The 19,760-nt window shown below is 35.9% G+C and overlaps 1 protein-coding gene across 9 annotated transcripts in view; it reads right to left on the reverse strand.

Moving 5' to 3' along the window:
- LOC113238117 (AT-rich interactive domain-containing protein 2-like) overlaps window positions 1-19,760 on the reverse strand; it is a 73,872-nt gene that overhangs the window by 29,325 nt on the left and 24,787 nt on the right. For 6 of the 9 annotated variants that reach the window (XM_026474858.1, XM_026474866.1, XM_026474898.1 and 3 more), the window contains exons 16-27: window positions 17,573-17,698; window positions 14,974-15,051; window positions 13,152-13,244; window positions 12,143-12,173; window positions 11,724-11,779; window positions 10,590-11,078; window positions 9,311-9,403; window positions 6,840-6,887; window positions 4,389-4,490; window positions 2,940-3,044; window positions 2,402-2,504; window positions 375-452 (exon numbers count right to left, since the gene is read on the reverse strand). In XM_026474858.1, the coding sequence (XP_026330643.1) occupies window positions 375-452; window positions 2,402-2,504; window positions 2,940-3,044; window positions 4,389-4,490; window positions 6,840-6,887; window positions 9,311-9,403; window positions 10,590-11,078; window positions 11,724-11,779; window positions 12,143-12,173; window positions 13,152-13,244; window positions 14,974-15,051; window positions 17,573-17,698 (1,402 nt within the window). The remainder of the gene's footprint in view (window positions 1-374; window positions 453-2,401; window positions 2,505-2,939; window positions 3,045-4,388; window positions 4,491-6,839; window positions 6,888-9,310; window positions 9,404-10,589; window positions 11,079-11,723; window positions 11,780-12,142; window positions 12,174-13,151; window positions 13,245-14,973; window positions 15,052-17,572; window positions 17,699-19,760) is intronic. The other 3 variants (XM_026474874.1, XM_026474889.1, XM_026474915.1) reach the window with 3 other exon arrangements.

The raw sequence follows: 19,760 nt of genomic DNA on the forward strand, positions 1-19,760 counted from the left end.
TTCCTTTTCTTATAAAACCTAAGTAATACTACGAACAAGTGCGCCTGGTAGTAAGCGACAATGCCTATTCATAACAGTTGCAGTGTCAATAAGAGCTTTAAATCGCAAAGATCTCAGGGGCACTACCACTGCGCCCGTCACCCGGAGAGATAAGTTGACAAGTGCCATATTTTATATGCCTGTAATTTCACCAGCACCCTTACCCTCCCAAACCGAAACGCAATGATGCTCATATTACTACTTGGCGGCAGAAATAGGTAAGGTGGCAGTACTACAGGAGTACTAGCTACTATACTACAGGACATTCCCTTGTTTGAAGCCAGGCAATTGGTGTGGTTGACGGGCACATTATTATTTATAACCATAAGTCTTACCCTGTGAGGTGCTAGGTGTAGCAATTAATTGCATTGGTTGCTGAACGTATTGCGTTTGCTGAGTCGCCATTGGTTTTTCTAAAACAACATTAATTTTTATTCTAGCGAATTATGTTATTAGTTGTTAACTTACTTAAGAACGTAAACTAATTTTTGTAATAGTTCTATGAAGACAGTCACGATTTTATAAGGACTTCAAATTGTTTATTACATATAATGCACTGACAGTACAGTGCAATAACATCCTCAAGATGCTGCTGGGACTGCCACGGCACTGCGCGTCCTGCATGTTCATCATGACAGATAACATTTATGCCATTAGGCGAAAAAAGTTGTTGTTTCTGCTAAAACGAGCGCGTGACAGTCGCAATGGCATCCTGAGGAAGTTTGCCCATCGTAACGACTGTACAATCTTAAAGTATTAAAAAGATTACTACCTACTGGTCCAATTAAGCAGTGATTTGTGAAATTCCGTAGTGCATTGTGTAATTCTGTAGTGATTTGTGTAATTCCGTAGTGATTTGTAATAATAATTCCTTAATTATCGTATTTTCATTATTATTCAATACCTCCAAATTTATTGTAATTATATTAACACAGTTTTAAATTTTCCTTTTGTGACTATCATTATCTTATTGGCTCTGGCCTGAATTTAATTATTTATTTAATTTTTATTTACTATTAGACGAAAAAGGCCAATCCGTATCGTGCCGAAATCCAATCTAAAATATCTCGTACGCACAGTACGGTAGACCAAAGTCCATAAAAAATCCTTCAAAATTTTACCAAATCAGCCTGGCGCACTCAGACGCGCGCTATCGCTGTGTCGGAAATGTCTATTCAGTTGGACAGCCATATACTGTATACTATGCATTATTTATTACAATAATAAGTATTGGTGACAGTGATCATAGTGACTATATGTTAAAAATTTTAATGAGTTCGACAGCTCCTCGAGAGCTGCGGCAAGGGTGAGCTTTATTCTTTTTTTTTATAATACTAATTGAGGGCACGAACAAGTCGTGCGCTTGATGATAAGCGACACACCTATCCATAACAATTGCAGTGCCACTAAGAGCTTTAAATCGCAAAGATTTTAGGGTCACTGCCACTATGCCCGTCACCCGGAGACAAATTGACAAGACCCGTTTGTCTGTAATTTCACCAGCATAATTACCATTCAAAACCAGAACGCAGTAATGCTCACATTATTGCTTGGCGGTTGAAATAGGTAAGGTGGCAGTACTTCCCTGGACGAATTATTTCACAAGGAGCTCTACTACTACAGAGCTCGCAAGTAAAGGAAGGGGAAAAGGATCGTGCTTACACCAACCTTCAGCTCCAGGTTCTCCAGCCCGTTATAGTTCACACTACTTTCACGTATACTAATTAATTGCGGTCACAAATACCGTCACCACGATTTTCCTGCTGCTCACACCTTTATTTTATTAAGGGTTAAATAGTACAGACTTTTTCAAGAAGTTTTTCAATTCCAACGTAACGTCATGTCACGTTGTTTATGGGCGTCAGTATTATTGATGGCGCCTTGGCGTAGCTCGAATTGGGATTTTGGGAAGATTCAGCAAATGGTGTCGCGTGCTCAGATATACCTAAAGTATAACCTGATCAAATGAAAGCCAATACATGACGTTATGAAGTATTTTGCATTAATCTGTGATTATGGTTACGATAAAGAAATAAAGCTCTGCCAATTCGAAATAAACCGACATTACCAGTATTAACTGCAAAAAAGTATTAATGCATTAGCATGGAATGACATTGTGTGCGCAACTTTAGCGGTTCAATACATTTCGTTAGGATTCTATTTCCCTCGTGTTGATTGAATTCCAATAAGAAACGTGTTCCTATGACAGAAAATGTTGTCCTAAATCTTATTAGAAATTAATTTCAAAAAAGATGGCAACCTTACACATAATTACCATACATTGCAATGTCGAAAAGTGGCAGTTAGTAGATATCAATGTGTGACCGTGTATAGGTATCGAATTTTATTTCAACTAATTTACCTTGAAGAATAAGCTGTCCCGCTTGAGATGCGATGATATTTTGAACCTCCATAGGCTGCACTTGCAGCATTGGTTGTTGCACTTGTAAAGTAGGTTGCTGCACCTGTTATAAAGTTATATTTCATTTCAAGTTTTCCATTAATAGTTAGTGCCCGTCCAGTCGCATAACGGCAGTGGTTTAAACTCATGTAATAGGAAAAACAAACAACAAAAATACCCCCAAAAAAAGTTTCGACGAAGCAGTTTGTTTCAATTTTGAATGTCAACGTACAAATATTCAAAAATACAAACTGTGCACATGATCTAGAAGACAAAGTTATGGGTTTGCCAGCTAAATTATATAGTCTCAAAATCGGAAAAAATCATGTAATTTTGAAAAAAATCCGTCCCATTTTTTTCGAAACAATGGAGCACAAATTAAAAAACCATGACCAAGTTACATCTATCTACACATCAACCACGCTCAAAACGCCTGTACAATCAGGTAGGACTGTCCTACTAAGCGAATACCTATCAGTGTACATCCTAAATTAAATACCTGTATCGTAGACGCTTGAACTTGTAAAGTAGGTTGCTGAACTTGTAACGTAGGTTGCTGCACTTGTAACGTTGGTTGCTGCACGTGTATTGTTGGTTGCTGCACCTACAAGCGCATATATTCATAATTACTTTGGTCAGAGTAATTAGAAAAAAAACATGTCAAGCGACATACCTGCGATCGCAAAGTAACGCTTATTTTTAATTGTTAAACAATCAAACAAATTTGTGCATGCGTAATTCTCGCTAGAGTTGTCTCTACCTCATAAAGTAGGAAGAACTATAGCGAGTATTGCTCATTGTCATTAAAATGAAACATGCCTGCTACTTCTGCATGGATGGCAATAATTTTAGGCACGACATAAGCTAACCTTTAGGTTTCTACAAGACTCTAAGACATAACCTTTAGGTCGGTTCGTCGTTACGTCGGTTTGTTTGAAAAAACAAATATACGCGATTTAAATCCGGAAAAATAGTTTAATTTCCTATAACCTTTAGGTGTCTACAGTTTTGCTCGAACGATCAAAACGTGTCGATTTACAAGAAATATGATACCGATCGTCTGCTTCTTTCACATTTACTCTATTTTGTCTGATATACTTGTTCGACAAAAAGTACGACGTCGATCGTCTACGGCTTACAAATTTACTAGTTTGATCATATGTGTCTGGGCACCTTTATAGAACCGAAATCTTCAAACCAAATGGTCATGTCGCAGTAAAAGGTTTAATAAGCCATTCAACAAAGGTCCTTGCAGTTCCAGAGGCAGTTTGTAGAATTCTATACGTTGAACGATGTGGGACAAAAGTTGTTGGTCTTGATGTTAGTAATATAGTCCTGAGAGGTTGTTAGTATTTTATAAATAACTCTGTACAATAACAACAGATTTTAGCGTTAAAATTTTATTAGTTGAGATCGCATCTAAATTGATCGAAAAACCACGACATATTCTCAAAGCGAACTTGAAAGCTTTTATATGTATGTATTATGATACAATAATTTTTACTCAGCAATAATATTTCAGTTATGGCCGATTAAATTAACAATTTGCACCATTGTTTGTTTCACTTACACTAAAACAAAGTATTCGTTTGACATAAAACGTAATGAATGACATAAGATAGCTAGTACAGCATTAACCATTTGTTGCAAGTTTTGAAGCACCCTTATGCTACTATTTTGCATTTTGTTTTGTGGTCCAACTCAGTTTAGCACGTTAGGAAATAATCGCATTGGTCGAAAAGCCCTTATACAGCAAATCTGTGTTGTGTAGGACGCTCCAAGCCCGGTATCCTTTTTTAAATACTTACCCTTCACCTTGTTTAAAGCTATGTTTGTAATACATAATAAATTAGTTACAGGTGTTCTTAGCATTCGCGACAATAAGTAAAAAGCTGGTGCTGGCACACTTTGCACACATTAAATTTCGGGCAAAAGTCTATTCACCAACCTGCAATATCGGTTCTTGAATGAAAACCGATGCATTTTCTCCAGTCCCAGTGACCAAAACGGATGGCTGAATCACATCAACATTTTCTTGTTTTGTTGGTATCTATTGCAAAAGTAAACCGTTAGGCCCTTTACCAACCCAAGCCGAGCGTTAATGGATTGTGTTTCTAACAACCAAATTTAAGTAAACAAAAGTCAAAATAGCAAAATAATATTGGCTGTTGAAACGCAAATTTACTGCGCTCCGCTATGGTAGATTACGGTCTTTAGAGACAACGCATACCGAGTGTAAAACTGCTCGAACGTATAAATGATAATTATAATTGTAATACAATATAATAATTATTATGATAGTTACAATAATAAACAATGTGTCGATTTGCATTCTCGCCATATTTACAGAGGTCATACTATATCCGAAACTGAACCCAAATCACTAAAAAATAAACAAAAAATAAATTCCTAATTTCTTCTTTTTTTGTGTAACCAAGTTTGATCCAAAGGTCATTGACCTGCACAACACGTGCCATAGGTACCGGCAACCAATTGAGCAATGACCTATACGCAGTATGCGCAGAAGATACGCATTTTAGATCTATTTAGTGACAGGGTACGAGTAGAGACGGAGGGAGTATCGTATCGAGCACGTGATTGGTAGATCATCAGTCCACCAGCCACCTTGCGTATTGCGTCTGCGTTCATCGCGCATACGTTCTAGTTCCTCACGAAATGCAACGTGATTTGTCTGTGATGAAAACAAGATATAGTGCAAAAAAAAGCCGCCACCATGTGCATTACCATTAAGCACGTTCTTATGGCATGATGTGAAACGTTTCGTTTACGCAGATTACGGGTGTCGAAGAATTGCGCGCAACAATCGTCTCTGGTTTCTTTCTGCTTTTTCTGTAGTGAAGAATGTGCTGCTAAGTTGAAACGAAATATCTGTGGCTGGCTCCGGTACGGAGCCTGCCACCGACTGTGGAGCTAGGTACTTCAAGCACTACTTTTACGTAACCTAAAGTTGGTAAGTACCAAATCTAAGTTACAAAAAATCTATTTTCAGTCATCTTTTCTAACGCATGTAAATAATTAGTAAATTACAAAAATACTAGTACATAAACATGATTTAAAAAATAGGTAAATAAGCGATCAAGAAAGATTACGTATCGTTCGATGAAGCGAGGGACGGGGTCACTGTCCTCTGCGGTGAGTACACTTGCGGGACAATTTTACAAAACTTTACTAGATACAATTAGCCAGAATATTCAACGGAATAAATTTTAAATACTTTTAGACGAATTAGCATTATTTCTATTATTAATTTCTTATATGGCGAGAATGCAAATTAACACCCTGTATCTCATACAATAATAAAATAAAAATTGTAGCAAACATTGGTAGATAATAATGGCCCTTAAGGACAACGCACATCAAGCGTATAAATGATAATTATAATCAATGGACGCCAATTAGATGCTTATAGAAGCGCTGCCGTAGTGTGTGTGTACTTCAGTAATTTTCAACGCACATCAAGCATATAAATGATAATTATAATCAATGGACGCCAATTAGATGCTTATAGAAGCGCTGCCGTAGTGTGTGTGTACTTCAGTAATTTTCAACCGACTTCAAAAAAGGAGGAGGTTCTCAATTCGTCTATATTCTTTTCTTTTTATTTTTGTATGTATTTTACACGCTAACTCCGGTGGTACTTGTGAACCGATTTAGATAGTTTTTTTTTTTGTTGGAAAGATGGCACCTCAGTACTGGTCCCATTTAAATTTGATTGAAAAAATATTCCACCTCTAAGGGTGGCAAACTAGGAGATGAATCCGGTTTCGCGGAATTCCCGGTAACCGATTCCAATAAAACTTGGCAAATAGATGTAATTGTACGAACTTTTGAGGTCGGTTTCTTTAGTAGTACTGAGATTATTAGTTCACTAATTATGACTGCAAAGTCGCGCACACATATCACAACAGTGGCGCTGCAACTGCGCTTCTAAATGCAGCGCCACTTGCAGCGCTTCTATAAGCGTCTAATTTGAAAGCGCCCTAAGACAAAAATGACAGTAAACATTTAATTAGTTTACAATTTCTTGTAAACTAAAATTATTGCCACCCTTTACATTTTCATTAAAAATAAAGCATAATGATTCATAATATTTCTTAAACATTACTATTTACGTCTATTAATTATACTTCCACAACAAAATCGGTACCACCTTTAATACATTTTAAGCTGCTCTAACTTCATTACTCTTACGTAGAATATTTACTCACCTTTATATATTCTTAATTGACAATAAAGCTTTCAATCGATATACTTTACAAAAGAGCTCTACAGAGAAAAGGGACAACATAGATAAATATAGATTTAGACAAAACAAAAAACTAACTACACAGTGACTAACTACAAAATACATTGAGTAAAAAATAATATTTGCAAAAACCTTCGGTCGTAGACTCGTTAAAATTATCCTACGAGACCTCGCACGTGTCTACAGGAGCAGACATGGAAAAATATAAGGTTTTCCTAAAGTTTAAATCGCAGTGCAAAGTACGATACCACACACCGTCACTTGTGTCAAAATAAATTATGCCAATAAAGCAATTGAACCGTATTATCATTCATCGTTTTTTTTTTTAATTTTTTGATGTCAAATTTTTTAATGATTCCCTTGCAAAAAGTTAGCGGAAGCTAAATTCAGATATTTGATTATTAGCAAAGCTACGTTAATATACTAAACACCACTAATGAGCCAGGCAACTGACATAGTGGTAAATGCCCACAACAAACTAATAATTTGTGCCACCGCTTGACTACACTCTAGCCAAATTTGAAGTAGAATAAATGTCAACAAACAAATATATGCTATTTTTAGGGTTTTCATCTCAAATTGTTTTACAGTTACTATACATTATCAATATTTTCCCCTGAACTTCAATTAGGCTATTGATGACACAAGACAGCGTAGTCGAGTATTTAGTACCTATTGCTACACCAGACGTCGCAACGAGTACCAAGTAGCCATTTTTGTAACTAATTTGACGAGCTGCAACTTATCAAAGCTACTCGAATCTAATTTCTAGTGATAACAAACAAATCAACTAGATGGTGCTTATTGCACATATTTTTGTGGATAGTGCCGGCTATTATTTTATTTAAGATTAGCGCCATCTACCGATACTAGCAAGCGTTAATTTTTAAATTATTTTGTGACACACAATGTCATCTATTGATACGAATATTTAAAAATTTTAGCTCATGATCAATATAAAATTTGAATAATATTACAAGGAAAATAGTTACTTCTTATATTTCATTATAAAGTGAAGTTAATTGATATCCACGGCCATTTACGTAATTTAAACTACTTCCAGGTCTAGATATAAGTCGAAATTTTGACCTTTTACAGAGTTACGATCTGTACTATGGGGATTTTGGTTAAACTCTTGAGTTATTGGTCCATTACGGTACTAATCTTGAAGTCATGTCTGTCATGAATTTTATTCAATAGAAGTTTCGAATCACTAGTTAGTATTAGAAAGCTAGACAAAAATTACTAGTAATTAATTACTATATATAAAAGTGTGTCACCCCTAATGAATATATTCGAATTCGAGTACAAAGTAATTCAAATTCAGAATCAAAAATGTATGGTGGGTGACATAAGTAGTAAATTAATATAAATTAAAAATCTTACAATATTGTTTTTTTTCTTTTCACTACCATTACCCACTATCTCCACAATAAGTATCAATAGGTATCAAAGATTTAAGGTACAGGCCTACCGCTTAACCGAATCGGTTCCTGAGGTAGATGCGCGATTCAGAAGGAATGACAGTTTACGTAACAGTTCTGTCGCGCAGCACACGGGATTATATCAACAAGATTTTTCAGTAGAATTAATGCAGTAGAAATGAGAGCTTTGAGAAGTAGGGGACGCTAACTAAAACGCAGCGTATAACCCAGTTTTAGAATATTGAAATTGTTTAATGATATTTCAGCTATGCATCGTTAGGGTAAGTTCCGATAAGTCGAACACGTTAACTAATTTCAACTGTTTTCTTTCTTGTTCTTCACATGACATGTAGAGAGAATCAATGAAAGAAGATTGACGAAACGTGTGAGCAGGGAAGTTGGTAAGGGTCAACCATGGCGGTCTTACCATGACCAAATTCAGGCCATCCTAAAGGCCAGGTCAAGAGTACCCTTCACCGAGGAGCGTGTATGAAAGCACTGATGCGTGTTGACGAGGCGAAAGATGTGTCAGGACCGTAGCAAGTGGAAGACTCTTGTCTCTGCCTACCCCGATGGGAAAAAGGGGTGAAGTGTGTAGTATGTATTTTTCTGACGATGTTCAATAACAAGTTGATAGAAAAAAGTGGCAAATGGCTTGTCTATTCATGTCAATTATCAATGAAATTATTTTTTTAAATTATTGTTTCACAGTAGGTACCTTTTTCAATCAATTTGCTATTGAATATAGTCAAAAAAATCTTGATTAAATAATCCCGTGTGCAGCGCGACATAACTGTTACGTAAACTATCACTCCTCCCGCACCGCGCAGCTACCTCAGTAAGCAAACATTATGATAATTTGCTAGGTAAGTATTACATCCACATAACCAAATTACACCTATTTTATTATATTTACAGCAGTAGGCCGTGAGCAGAATCATCCTAAATAATGAGCAGTGGCAAGAAGTGTTATTTACAACTGCCGTCATTGGTTGCCTAACAGCGTTTTTTTATTAAACATTCTATATCGAAATTGGCTAGAACACAGCTTGAATCGTGACACGATCACAGCAAGAGAGGGTTTGTTTACAGTGAGGAGGAGGGGATGACAGTTTCCAGTGGCTCTAGTGTAATTGGTGATTACTATAATGTGACGTCAAAATCGTAAAAAAAAATTACCAGGTCTTCTTCGTCTTCCAACGCGGAAGCAGCGAGAGCTGCGTACAGGTTTGCTGCTGTTTTTGATACGCTTTCTTGAGGAGACGAGCTTTCCTAAAAAAATAAAAATTTACATTTATTATTTCGACGTATATCTGTATACAACTGTGATCAAGACACTAGGCGACGTAGTCAATGCAAACGACATTCCATTCTAGTCGTGCTTCTCGACAAGTTATCGATCGGCGTCGATGAACGTGTCTCAACCCTATTTTTTTTAAAACGAAAAATTTTAGTTGTCCACAATCTCAGAGTCAAGATGTGGATCGGACATAAATTGACAATTCCCATTTGTCTGTAATTTCACCAGCATCATTACCATTCGAAACCGGAACGTAGTAACGCGCCCATTATTGCTTGGTGGTAGAAATAAGTAAGGTGACGGTATTTATTTATTTATTTCGTTTATTGCATTGTCACACTTATATTAATCTAGGTACAGTAGGTTTTAAATGTACATGTGACACCCTATAAGGGCACAGCAAGTTTGTGAGGGTACCATTATTACAAAATTGTCAAATAATAGTAAAAATAATAATTGCATAAAACTATTATAAAGCTAAATAAATTTGTTCATATAATAGATAACAGATATTGAAACATTTTAAATTACATTTCGTCCTCGAGAAATTCCTTAACACTATAATAATTTTTATTTAATAGAAATTCCTTTAAACGTTTAGAGAAAATTTTAAAGTCTTTCGTTTCTTTTAAATCAGTTGGTATGTGATTATATACTTTGGTTACCATACTTTGAGGTCCTGAACAAACTAATTTTAATTTAGAAAATTGTACTTGTAGCTGATGAAGGTCTCTATTGTTGCGCTTATTCCCGGTTTTTGGAGTAAATGAAGTTGGATGGTTTCTAACAAATTTGCACGACTCGAATATGTATATATCTGTTAAAGTTAATATACCTAGTTTTTTAAAGAGGGGTTTACAAGAGTCTGTCCGTTCACTACTCGTCAGTATCCTAACACACTTTTTCTGTACTACAAATACATCGTTAACGTTAGTTGAGTTTCCCCATATAATGACGCCATAAGATAATCTTGAGTGACAGTATGCATAGTACGCTGCGAGGGCAGATTTAAAGTCAGTAACACGCTTTAAGTGACGTAGGGCGTATGTGAACGATGACAACTTATTTGTCAGATTACGGTAGTTCCCTGGATGAACTCTTTCACAAGGAGCTCTACTGCTACTAAAACTTTAAGATGCCATTGGAGATACTGCTTACCTCAGATTTTGGTTCCCCCTTCACTTTTTTAGCAGGAGGTTCAGTATACGAATGATCCGTTGTAACAGTCTTGACAATCTGATCCTTATCGCCCTTTACGACGCCTTGAATGACGCCACTTTGCAACATCTGACCCCCTTGAATGATTTGTCCATCACTCTTAATTTGTACTATTTGACCTTGCTCATTTTTAAACTGTAGCACTGGAGGGATCTGGTCACCCTTAATTTGAATTATCTGTCCTTGTTCATTTTTTATTTGGATAATTTGGTCATTCTTTATTTGGAAGTATGGCGCTTGAGTGACCATAGAGGAATCACTGTTAATTTGTATCACAGGGCTGGAATCAGATTTTACTTGTACAATTTGGCCGGTTTCAGTGATTTGGATTGTGGGGGCGTTGATTTGCGGTGTCATTTGTACTATTTGGACGGGTGGGTTGGATTTCTTTTCGAGAAGATCAGCTAGCATTTTGTTTTGTGCAGTTTTCTGAAAGAAATTAGGTCCATGTAAAACGACTGTGCCGTAATAAAGCCGTGGTAGCCTAATTGTTTGACCTACCGCCTCTCAAGCAGAGGCCGTGGGTTCGAATCCGGCCTCGCACTTCTGGGTTTCTCGGAATTTATGTGCGAAATTTAATTTTAAATTTACCATGAGCTTTTCGGTGAAAGAAAGCATCGTGATGAAACCTTCACGTCGAAGAAGGTTCACAACCCTCAGAAACCGTGTGAAGTCTCCAGCCGGCATTGGACCAGCGTGGCGGACTATGGCCTAAACCCTGGCCTAATAGGAGAATTGGGCCCAGCAGAGGGACGTATAAGGATTGTTGATAATGATAGTAGTGGCAATAATGATGTTGATGGTGGTGGTGGTAATGATGATGATGATGATGGATATGACTGTATAAAGTAATTTTATAAAAACTCGACGGAAACAACCACGTTACGCTCTCTCACTCTCTCATCAACCCTGTTGGATTTTTATGGTTAAGATTCAAGTTCAAATTTTACGCCACATAAAACAGGACGATTCAACATGTAAAGACCAGCGGACTGCTGACTGAACCGACAAAGATTCAAAAATTCATAATAGAATTATGACTACATTGTAAAATTACAGTTTAAAATAACTTACAAAGGTCAATTGAGCTTGATCATCAATTTGGATTTGCACAGCTTCTTCCTTGCAGACTGAAAAAAATAATTCACCTCGTGTATTATACTAATACTTATATTATACAATACTTTCCAAAGACGAAACTAAAATGTTTTTATGAATATTTCGAAATTATAAAAACTACATTCAATTTTCTGTAATACTTGTCCTTATCCTTATACATATATACATCCATAATAATGAGAACAGAATTTGTACTAAAGGCTATCTTAAATTTTTTTCATAACCTTGAATTCAAGTCCTTCAGTCGAAATATTATAGACAATAAACACAGAAACTAAATATAAAAAAGTAACCGTCGTAACATTGTAGTACAACAAAGTTAACCAAATTTCTTTTCTATAGTACCCATTTTCGATATTTTTTTATATTCTCACCTACTGCCTCTTCAGGTGCGCTTATAATGACCTGTAAGACAAAAAAATATTATTCTAATAAGAATATAAAAATTATATATATATACAAAACCGATTTAGCTTCAATTGGAGACAATCTCAAAAAAAATTTAATTTTCATAGAAATAGAGAAACTAAGAGAAATATTTTATGGCAGTAACACTGGCAATAAATCAAAAAATACTAAAAATCGCTGATGTGGACTAGACAACTTTACAACAATAATAAGAAGTATTTTTAAAAGAAATATAACCTCACACAAATGTAAATTTTAGTTTGTTTGTAATACCGATTTGTATTAACTCATTTGGTTTCATTTTTCTATATTTAAGATAAGAAGACGATCAACGGCTCTTTCGGCTCTGATTTCATTCGGTTTCGTCACGAACGCGAGTTTTAATCGTTAAGTTGCACATAATCGCGTTTCATTTTGTGTTCTTACGATCACCATGATACGCAATAATGTCATACGCAAGTCGTATCTATAGCGAACATGATACGCGTTAGCAACAAGCTGCATAGATATAATGAGCGAAGACGGATTAAGTAACTGCCTCCGTGGCTGATTACTATGCCACGCAAAGGTCCCAGGTTCGATTCCCGTGACTGGAGAAATATTTGTATGGCCTACATTTATTTCTCTCGTGAGTTTGGGTGTAATTTGTGGTTGTCTATGTGTGTGTCCATGGCACCCGCAACACGGGGTTTCCCTAGTGCGGGGCTGTGTTGAGTGTGTGAGTTGTTATTATTATTACTATATTATTATTATTAGTTATTTAAAGTAACTAGGGAAATATTTCGAACCTCATATTTAAAAAGTAACTCACGAGAGAAAATTGTTAGAGGGCCCAGTATTCTGTATGGTACTGGGGCCCTCTAGCTGCCTTCTCTTATAGTCCATGTAAGAGACAAAATAACAAAAAACTGCCTGGATTGTATTCTAACATTAGAATAATGAAAAATAAGTTGTAATGTAATTAATAGTAAGAACCTTTTCCCCTTGTACAGCTGGGGTGCTACTGGCCACACCACCTGGAGTTATTGTAGTGCACTTGATAAGCGCCTCTGGATCTACTTCCATTGCCTGTAAAAATGTACAAATTTAACTACATGAAGTTGACTACAACAAAAGTTAATTTTTCAAGTTGGTCTTAATAGCGATGCCATACGGGCACTGCCGGCGCGTTGCGTCCGCGCAACGCTATGATTTCAACCCACGTTCCACTCGAGCAATGTGGTATCGCAACGTCGTGCTACTTACTTACGCACCGCAGCATCCCTCTCCATTTCGACTCCTGGCCCCCTGTCCGACGGTGCGTTGAAACGGCACGCGTTCGTTCGCCGCGTGCCGTTTCAACGCACGGTATCGATGCCAACTCGTATCTTATAAAGAGAGATTATTCAAGAGATGGCAATGACTTTCTATTTATTTTAAATTTCTTATCAAGGTTGTTAATTTGAATGCTACTTTCAGAATAGGTAAAAGCTAGTGTGTGAATATGAAGGAAATGTGATGTAAAATCAGCCTGCAAAATTTGTATGTACAATCCATTTTTTGTATTTCAGTAACTTTGTGCTTTAAGATACAAGTCTGAGAAAACAAGGCAGTACAACGCAGCGTTACCGCTCAGGCGTCGTAAAGCCGACGCAGCGCATCGTGCGGCATCGCCCAAACGGGAATCGAACCCAGGACCTCCTCGCAGTGCAAACTGTTGGGTCACCGAGGTCGCCAAAAAGACGAACAATATGCGATTTACATATACGAAGAGGGTTAAAACTCTGTACTTGTATGTGAGGTCTTACCTCTCACTACAAGGCGACACGATAGTGTTGAATAATCCACCGGGATTGATATATTACAAAACCGACATTGACACCCAAATGTTACATGCCTTATTAAAAACAATATTAACAAAAAGATCGAACAAACCAAGAAAATTTCTTCAATCCGGCTGTTTGCCAGATCGGGGCTAACCGCTCTCTCCACTGAGCTACGGAAAGTCAACAGGGCTGGTTTGAATCCAGCTGGATCGAAGGAATTTTTCTTTACGTTTGTTTGATTTTTTTTTTGTATCAATAATAATATGCGGTTAAGGGCGTCTGCAAATTAGACGCTACTAGAAGCGCAGTTGCAGCGCCACTGTTATGACATTCGCGCGCCACTTTTGCAGTCACAATTACGCGAGGGCCACGAGCCGCGACTCTCCTCGCGAATTCGGTTATTGCTACAACCGTCACCGTCGAGGGTCAATTACAAATATATGATTTTATTTATAAAAGGCCACTAAGTAACGCTGCAACTTGCAGCAACATTCGCTACGAGCGAATTTACACGAGTGGTACTCGCGTTTTTTGCGGGGTACCAGAACAATTATACAAGAAAGTTCCATAGTGTGCACGAAACTGTCACTCCGCGCGTCAGCGTTTGAAACAAATTATTTTGTTTTTATTTGTTCGGTTACTATTGAAAGCAAACAGTTATTAATTTGCATTATTATTATTAATACATATTTACACAATATTAACTATTTAATTCGTAAAATGAATTCTAATTTCCCCCACCACCGAAAACGCTTTAAACGTGGCGATATTTTCGTGGCCGAGGCGTTAGTGAACTAAATATTACTGAAACGTCAAAGCGCTTCACAAGCGTCCAATTTGAAGGCATCCTTAGATTCGAAAAATGGTTTCTTTCTATTAGTTTCATTTCGTGCTTTTTGTCACTTTACATGGATTTTTCTTTTTCTTAAATCTCATGTCATGACATACCTATATCTTCTAAATTTCACTGAAAAAAACTGTTATCTACATACCGACACTTGAGAAGCTGGCTGGACCACAACAGTATTCGTTGGTGCGACCCGTTGTTGATTTTGCTGCCTTTGCGCTACCTATATGTACAAACTTTTTAAGTATTTTTCATCTTACAAAATAAAAATCTTTTTATTACACGTCCTTAATGAAAAAGTAAAAAGTCTAAAGCACCATCTAGGCTGACCAACACGATTTAATCATTAAGAAATAAATTGAATTATCGTCTGATATATCGAGTTCTTACGTTTTCGCGATTGTTACACATAGGAAATGAAACTATTTTTCCGGATTTAAATCGCGTATATTTGTTTTTTCAAACAAACCGACGTTTCGGGCTCGTCAACCGTGACCATGGGACCTGTAAAGGGCCCGAAACGTCGGTTTGTTTGAAAAAATAAATATACGCGATTTAAATCCGGAAAAATAGTTTCATTTCCTATATCGTCTGATAATTCAACATTTTTATTCTTTTATTTCGTATTTCATAAGACTATTGAAGCGCCAAAATACTGCTCAGTTTACTACGAAACCTGGTCAGATTGATGCAGAAAAAGAAGTAAGAATTAATTATTTATAAGGCTCAATTTTGCTCAACAGCTTTATACTCTTTACTATTCCATTTAGTATATGCAGTCTCCTGTTCAGTAGTGGAAATAAAGGATTTTAAAAAAATTTCATGACACCTTTATTCAAGAAACTGTATATGAATTTTTTCGAATAAATAAGAACCCTGGCTACTATTTACTTGTCAAGAAATAACGTTCCTCATGACTCAAAATATACGTCGCAAAACACATTGTATCTTATTGAGGCGTTTGTAAATCTCCAGAATTTGAAGGATATATCATATACGTACTTTACATGCTCACAAAAATTCAATGAAGCTCTGCATATGCATGCCAAACCACACGGGTTACCTTCGAATTATGTTAGTTTAACAGAATCTATGTATCCGGTACAACCAAATCGTCACTCTTTTAGGACTAAGCTTATAAAGGCTTAAATGTTGATACACAAAAAAGCTGAAATAAACGTTTTGATTTTCTTTTTTCATTTGATGAAAATTATAATAAATATTTAAGTATTTTTTTTCATGCTACATCATATTCCTTTCCATTCATCTTTCGGCGCACAGAACCACGTATCTTTCAATGTCCTAACTAACGATCACATGACACGCAATAATGTCATGCAGGTCGCATCGTCAGCGATTATGATACGCGCTAGTGACAAGCTACAAAGATGCGTTAAGCGAAAATGGAAAAGAAAGGAATTTTGTACTTTAGTCCGTATAGTACTCGCTATGTTATAACGTCAGCGTATTGACTGCATTTTGAGCTTTTGACACTATATTAAAATGTGTTTGAAAATATTATCAATTCTTAAATAAAAATAAGGGGCGCTGACAATTTCGAATTAATTTTTAGGCATTTTTTATTTGCACGGAAAGTTGCTGTCTTTTTCTGGGAATTATAACACAGATCATCACAGAAAGACAGGGATTCCTACTTTGTTACACTTACTTTAGATGAAAGAGGATTGTCAATTCCAGTTTCATTATTTATTAAATTTATTTAAATTGTAAAATGTGATTTATTTATGAATAATCATTAAAATTTATTTTAAATTTGAGCAAGTACTTTTACGTCATAACAAGAAGAATTACAATTCAGCCGTACCTTCTATATAATAAAAATATCTTCATGACATGCTAGCTTTCACTGCCACTACGAAAAAAATATTTTAAATCAAACAAAACACCCATGCAAAATTTGCAAAAAGTTTTACCATTAATACACCCAGTTGTAGATAACTTGTCACACTGTTCCTTGTCTAAAATTAATTTATTGTACTAATCGACAATCGTTTATTTATAATTGCATTGAAATCCCACTTTCCTCTCCTGCCACTAAATAAAATCACTATGACACTATAAAAACTAATTATAAAAAATTACTTTCTAAAACACAAAAAAAAACTTATAGAAGACAGAAGTCGTGTCTTGAAATGTTCACGCTCTAATAACCAATATAGTTATACAATTAAGGGTAAGTATTCAAATGCCATTAACGAATTTCAACGTTTTGTCATTTAGTTGTTTCTGGTCCGTGCTTACTTGCTTATACGAGTAGACTTTTTTCCTTCCCATACAAAACCGATTAACAATTGACTCACATCAGGAACTTATCAATCAGTTATCGGCATCTGTTCAGCAAGTCTGCATACTACTCAGTGCTATTGTTCGTAACGACCGAGTGTCAAATCATAATGTTTATTTCTTGTTACAGTGTCTAAAACAGACACGACTTTGGCAGAATCAATAATAACAGATCTCCGACTCTGCAAACTAAGTATCACCCTGTGATAAGACTCTGTGTACGCCCTAATGATACAGTATGACTATTGGCATTACGCGCATCAGACAATCGCGTATCAACCCGCCATAACACTTTACTGTGATACGCGTTCATGATACCAGTATGAATGTTTACGATAGTGAGCTAAACCGTTTTCCTATTTGAAAAAAGGACTTCTGCCTTCTATCGACGTAATCAAACTACAGCATATATACGGTTAGTACTGTTAGTATGCACTTACTTGCGTCATTTGTGGGGCGGGGCTTACTTTATGCGCTAATAAGTGTTTGATCAGAGACGTGTTCGTCGGAGTCGACTCTAAAGCCTGCGAGAGATGAGGATGGGTGGATGCTTGTTGGGGTTGGGGCTGTAATAAATTAGGATACCCTATGTGAATTGAGGCGATCAACGAAAAATGGTGTAATCCTATTCTTCTTCTTATGATTATCGAACCCCATGAAATGCATACAAAAGGTAATGAGGAATTCCAAATTAGCCATTCATTTTATACATAGCAATAATATATTTATGATCAATATATAATATATATATAATATATATATATGTATGTATATGACTTTCAATAAATTTAATTACTATATATATATATATATATATATAATATTATGTATTATATATATATATATATATTATAAGAGTAATAGTACCCAAATGATAATAATTATGTTATTACCAATGGTCGTAAAAAGGCGTTCCACATTTATAAATGTATGTATAGACATAGCTACAAGTTGCGACATACAGTTGTTAAAACCACCAAAATTAATCAATTACCTTTTCGAATTCCGGATTCCCGAAAATGGTTTTACCGCATAGCAGGACAAACTATAGATAGGTCTGTAGTTTGTCCTACGTCCTGGAAGTCGAAGGCGGATTTTAAAGTATTTCTAATAGTGCCATGTAAAAAGTGCAGTAGATAACTGACAGCCTTGGTGCCGTTCCGCCAATGTGACCGTCAAAAGTTAGGGCGGAGAGTGATCCTTCTCGTTACTTTGTTATCTTCTGCTTAGGTAAAAGGTAGTTATCTACTGCACCTTTTTACATAGCATCATTAGAATTAATTTAAAATCCGATTTCGACTTCCTAGCTTTATTTTACGATGCAGTAAAATCATTTCTGGAAATCCGGAATTCAAAAAGTAATTAATTAATATTTGGTGGTTTTAACAACTCTATGTCGCGCCTTGTAGCTATATCTATACATGTATCTATGTGTGTGGAACACTTTCTTCCGACCATTGGTTATTACTTAACGTCACCATACGTCCCAGTTGAAGCGGGACAGTCCCGCTGTTCCCAAAATACTTAAGAATGTCGCGCTTTGACAAAATAGTATACACGTGACAAAAAAAATAGCGCGAAAGCGTAGTAACAAGTAAGCCTTATCGCCCGTGCCTTTTAGTTGTGCGCCCGTACTGCGCGTGCATTGTTTTTGACGGGAATGAATCGGTGGCGTGATGTGCCGGGCTGCCATCGAACGCTTTTAAAAACTAAACCTGACATATTAAAGTAAATTTGCTTATACGATAAATATACAAAGCCAACTTTCCAGAATATATAACATTAGCTTTTTTTAATTTATTTATAAAACATTACCATACATTTATTAAACATTTTTAGTACTTTTTTAAAGTTTCTTAATCAAACATTTCATAACTTGAACATGTCTTTTATTTTTAAAACAATAATAACAAATTTACGAGCGTCCCGCTCTAAGGGAAACAAAGTAACGGTCATGTTAGGTATGTCAAACAAATTGGTTTAAATACCACTGCGAACAATTGAAGCCGTAGTATAGTGGTATAAAATGGTGATGATTCTGTTATATTGCTAAATTGAATCAGCTGGAGCGGTGGATTACAGGGGAAATAAGTAGACAGACGTTGGTAACGAAGAACCTTTTTTCTTTTTCTTTTTTATTAAAAAAGCAACGTAAGTAACGTGTCGTCTGGGCTTAAGGTTCCTGCACGTCAGCCGGGTGTGGCCGCTGTAGTGAGCCCAAACGGATAATTCTTGTATATAGGAATAACTTATGGAGTACCGATCTGATTATTTTTATATAATAAATAATGAGATTCCTGACAACTTTAATTTTTGCATAAGTTTTTAAAAGATGGATAAAATACAAGGATAAAATATTTTTTTTGCATGAAATATAGATTTTAATTTTAATCTCAAAAATATGTGCGTAAATTACTTACAATATATAAAAAATACATTTGCAGGCACTCCCTGCTTTATAAGAAAAGATGCGGTCAAATTTCTGTCTTTTCCGTGTATTTTTTAAATAAAATATTTAAGGTTCAAATTTAAAAAATTATTAATTTTAGTGCAATTTAGATTGTTGTAACCATAACTCGAAAGTAGACATTGTAAAAATGTTGCCATAAAAAACACTAAAATATTTTA

Source organism: Hyposmocoma kahamanoa, unplaced genomic scaffold (genome assembly GCF_003589595.1).
Source record: "Hyposmocoma kahamanoa isolate Upper Pololo Valley unplaced genomic scaffold, ASM358959v1 103, whole genome shotgun sequence".
In the NCBI taxonomy this organism is placed as follows: domain Eukaryota; kingdom Metazoa; phylum Arthropoda; class Insecta; order Lepidoptera; family Cosmopterigidae; genus Hyposmocoma; species Hyposmocoma kahamanoa.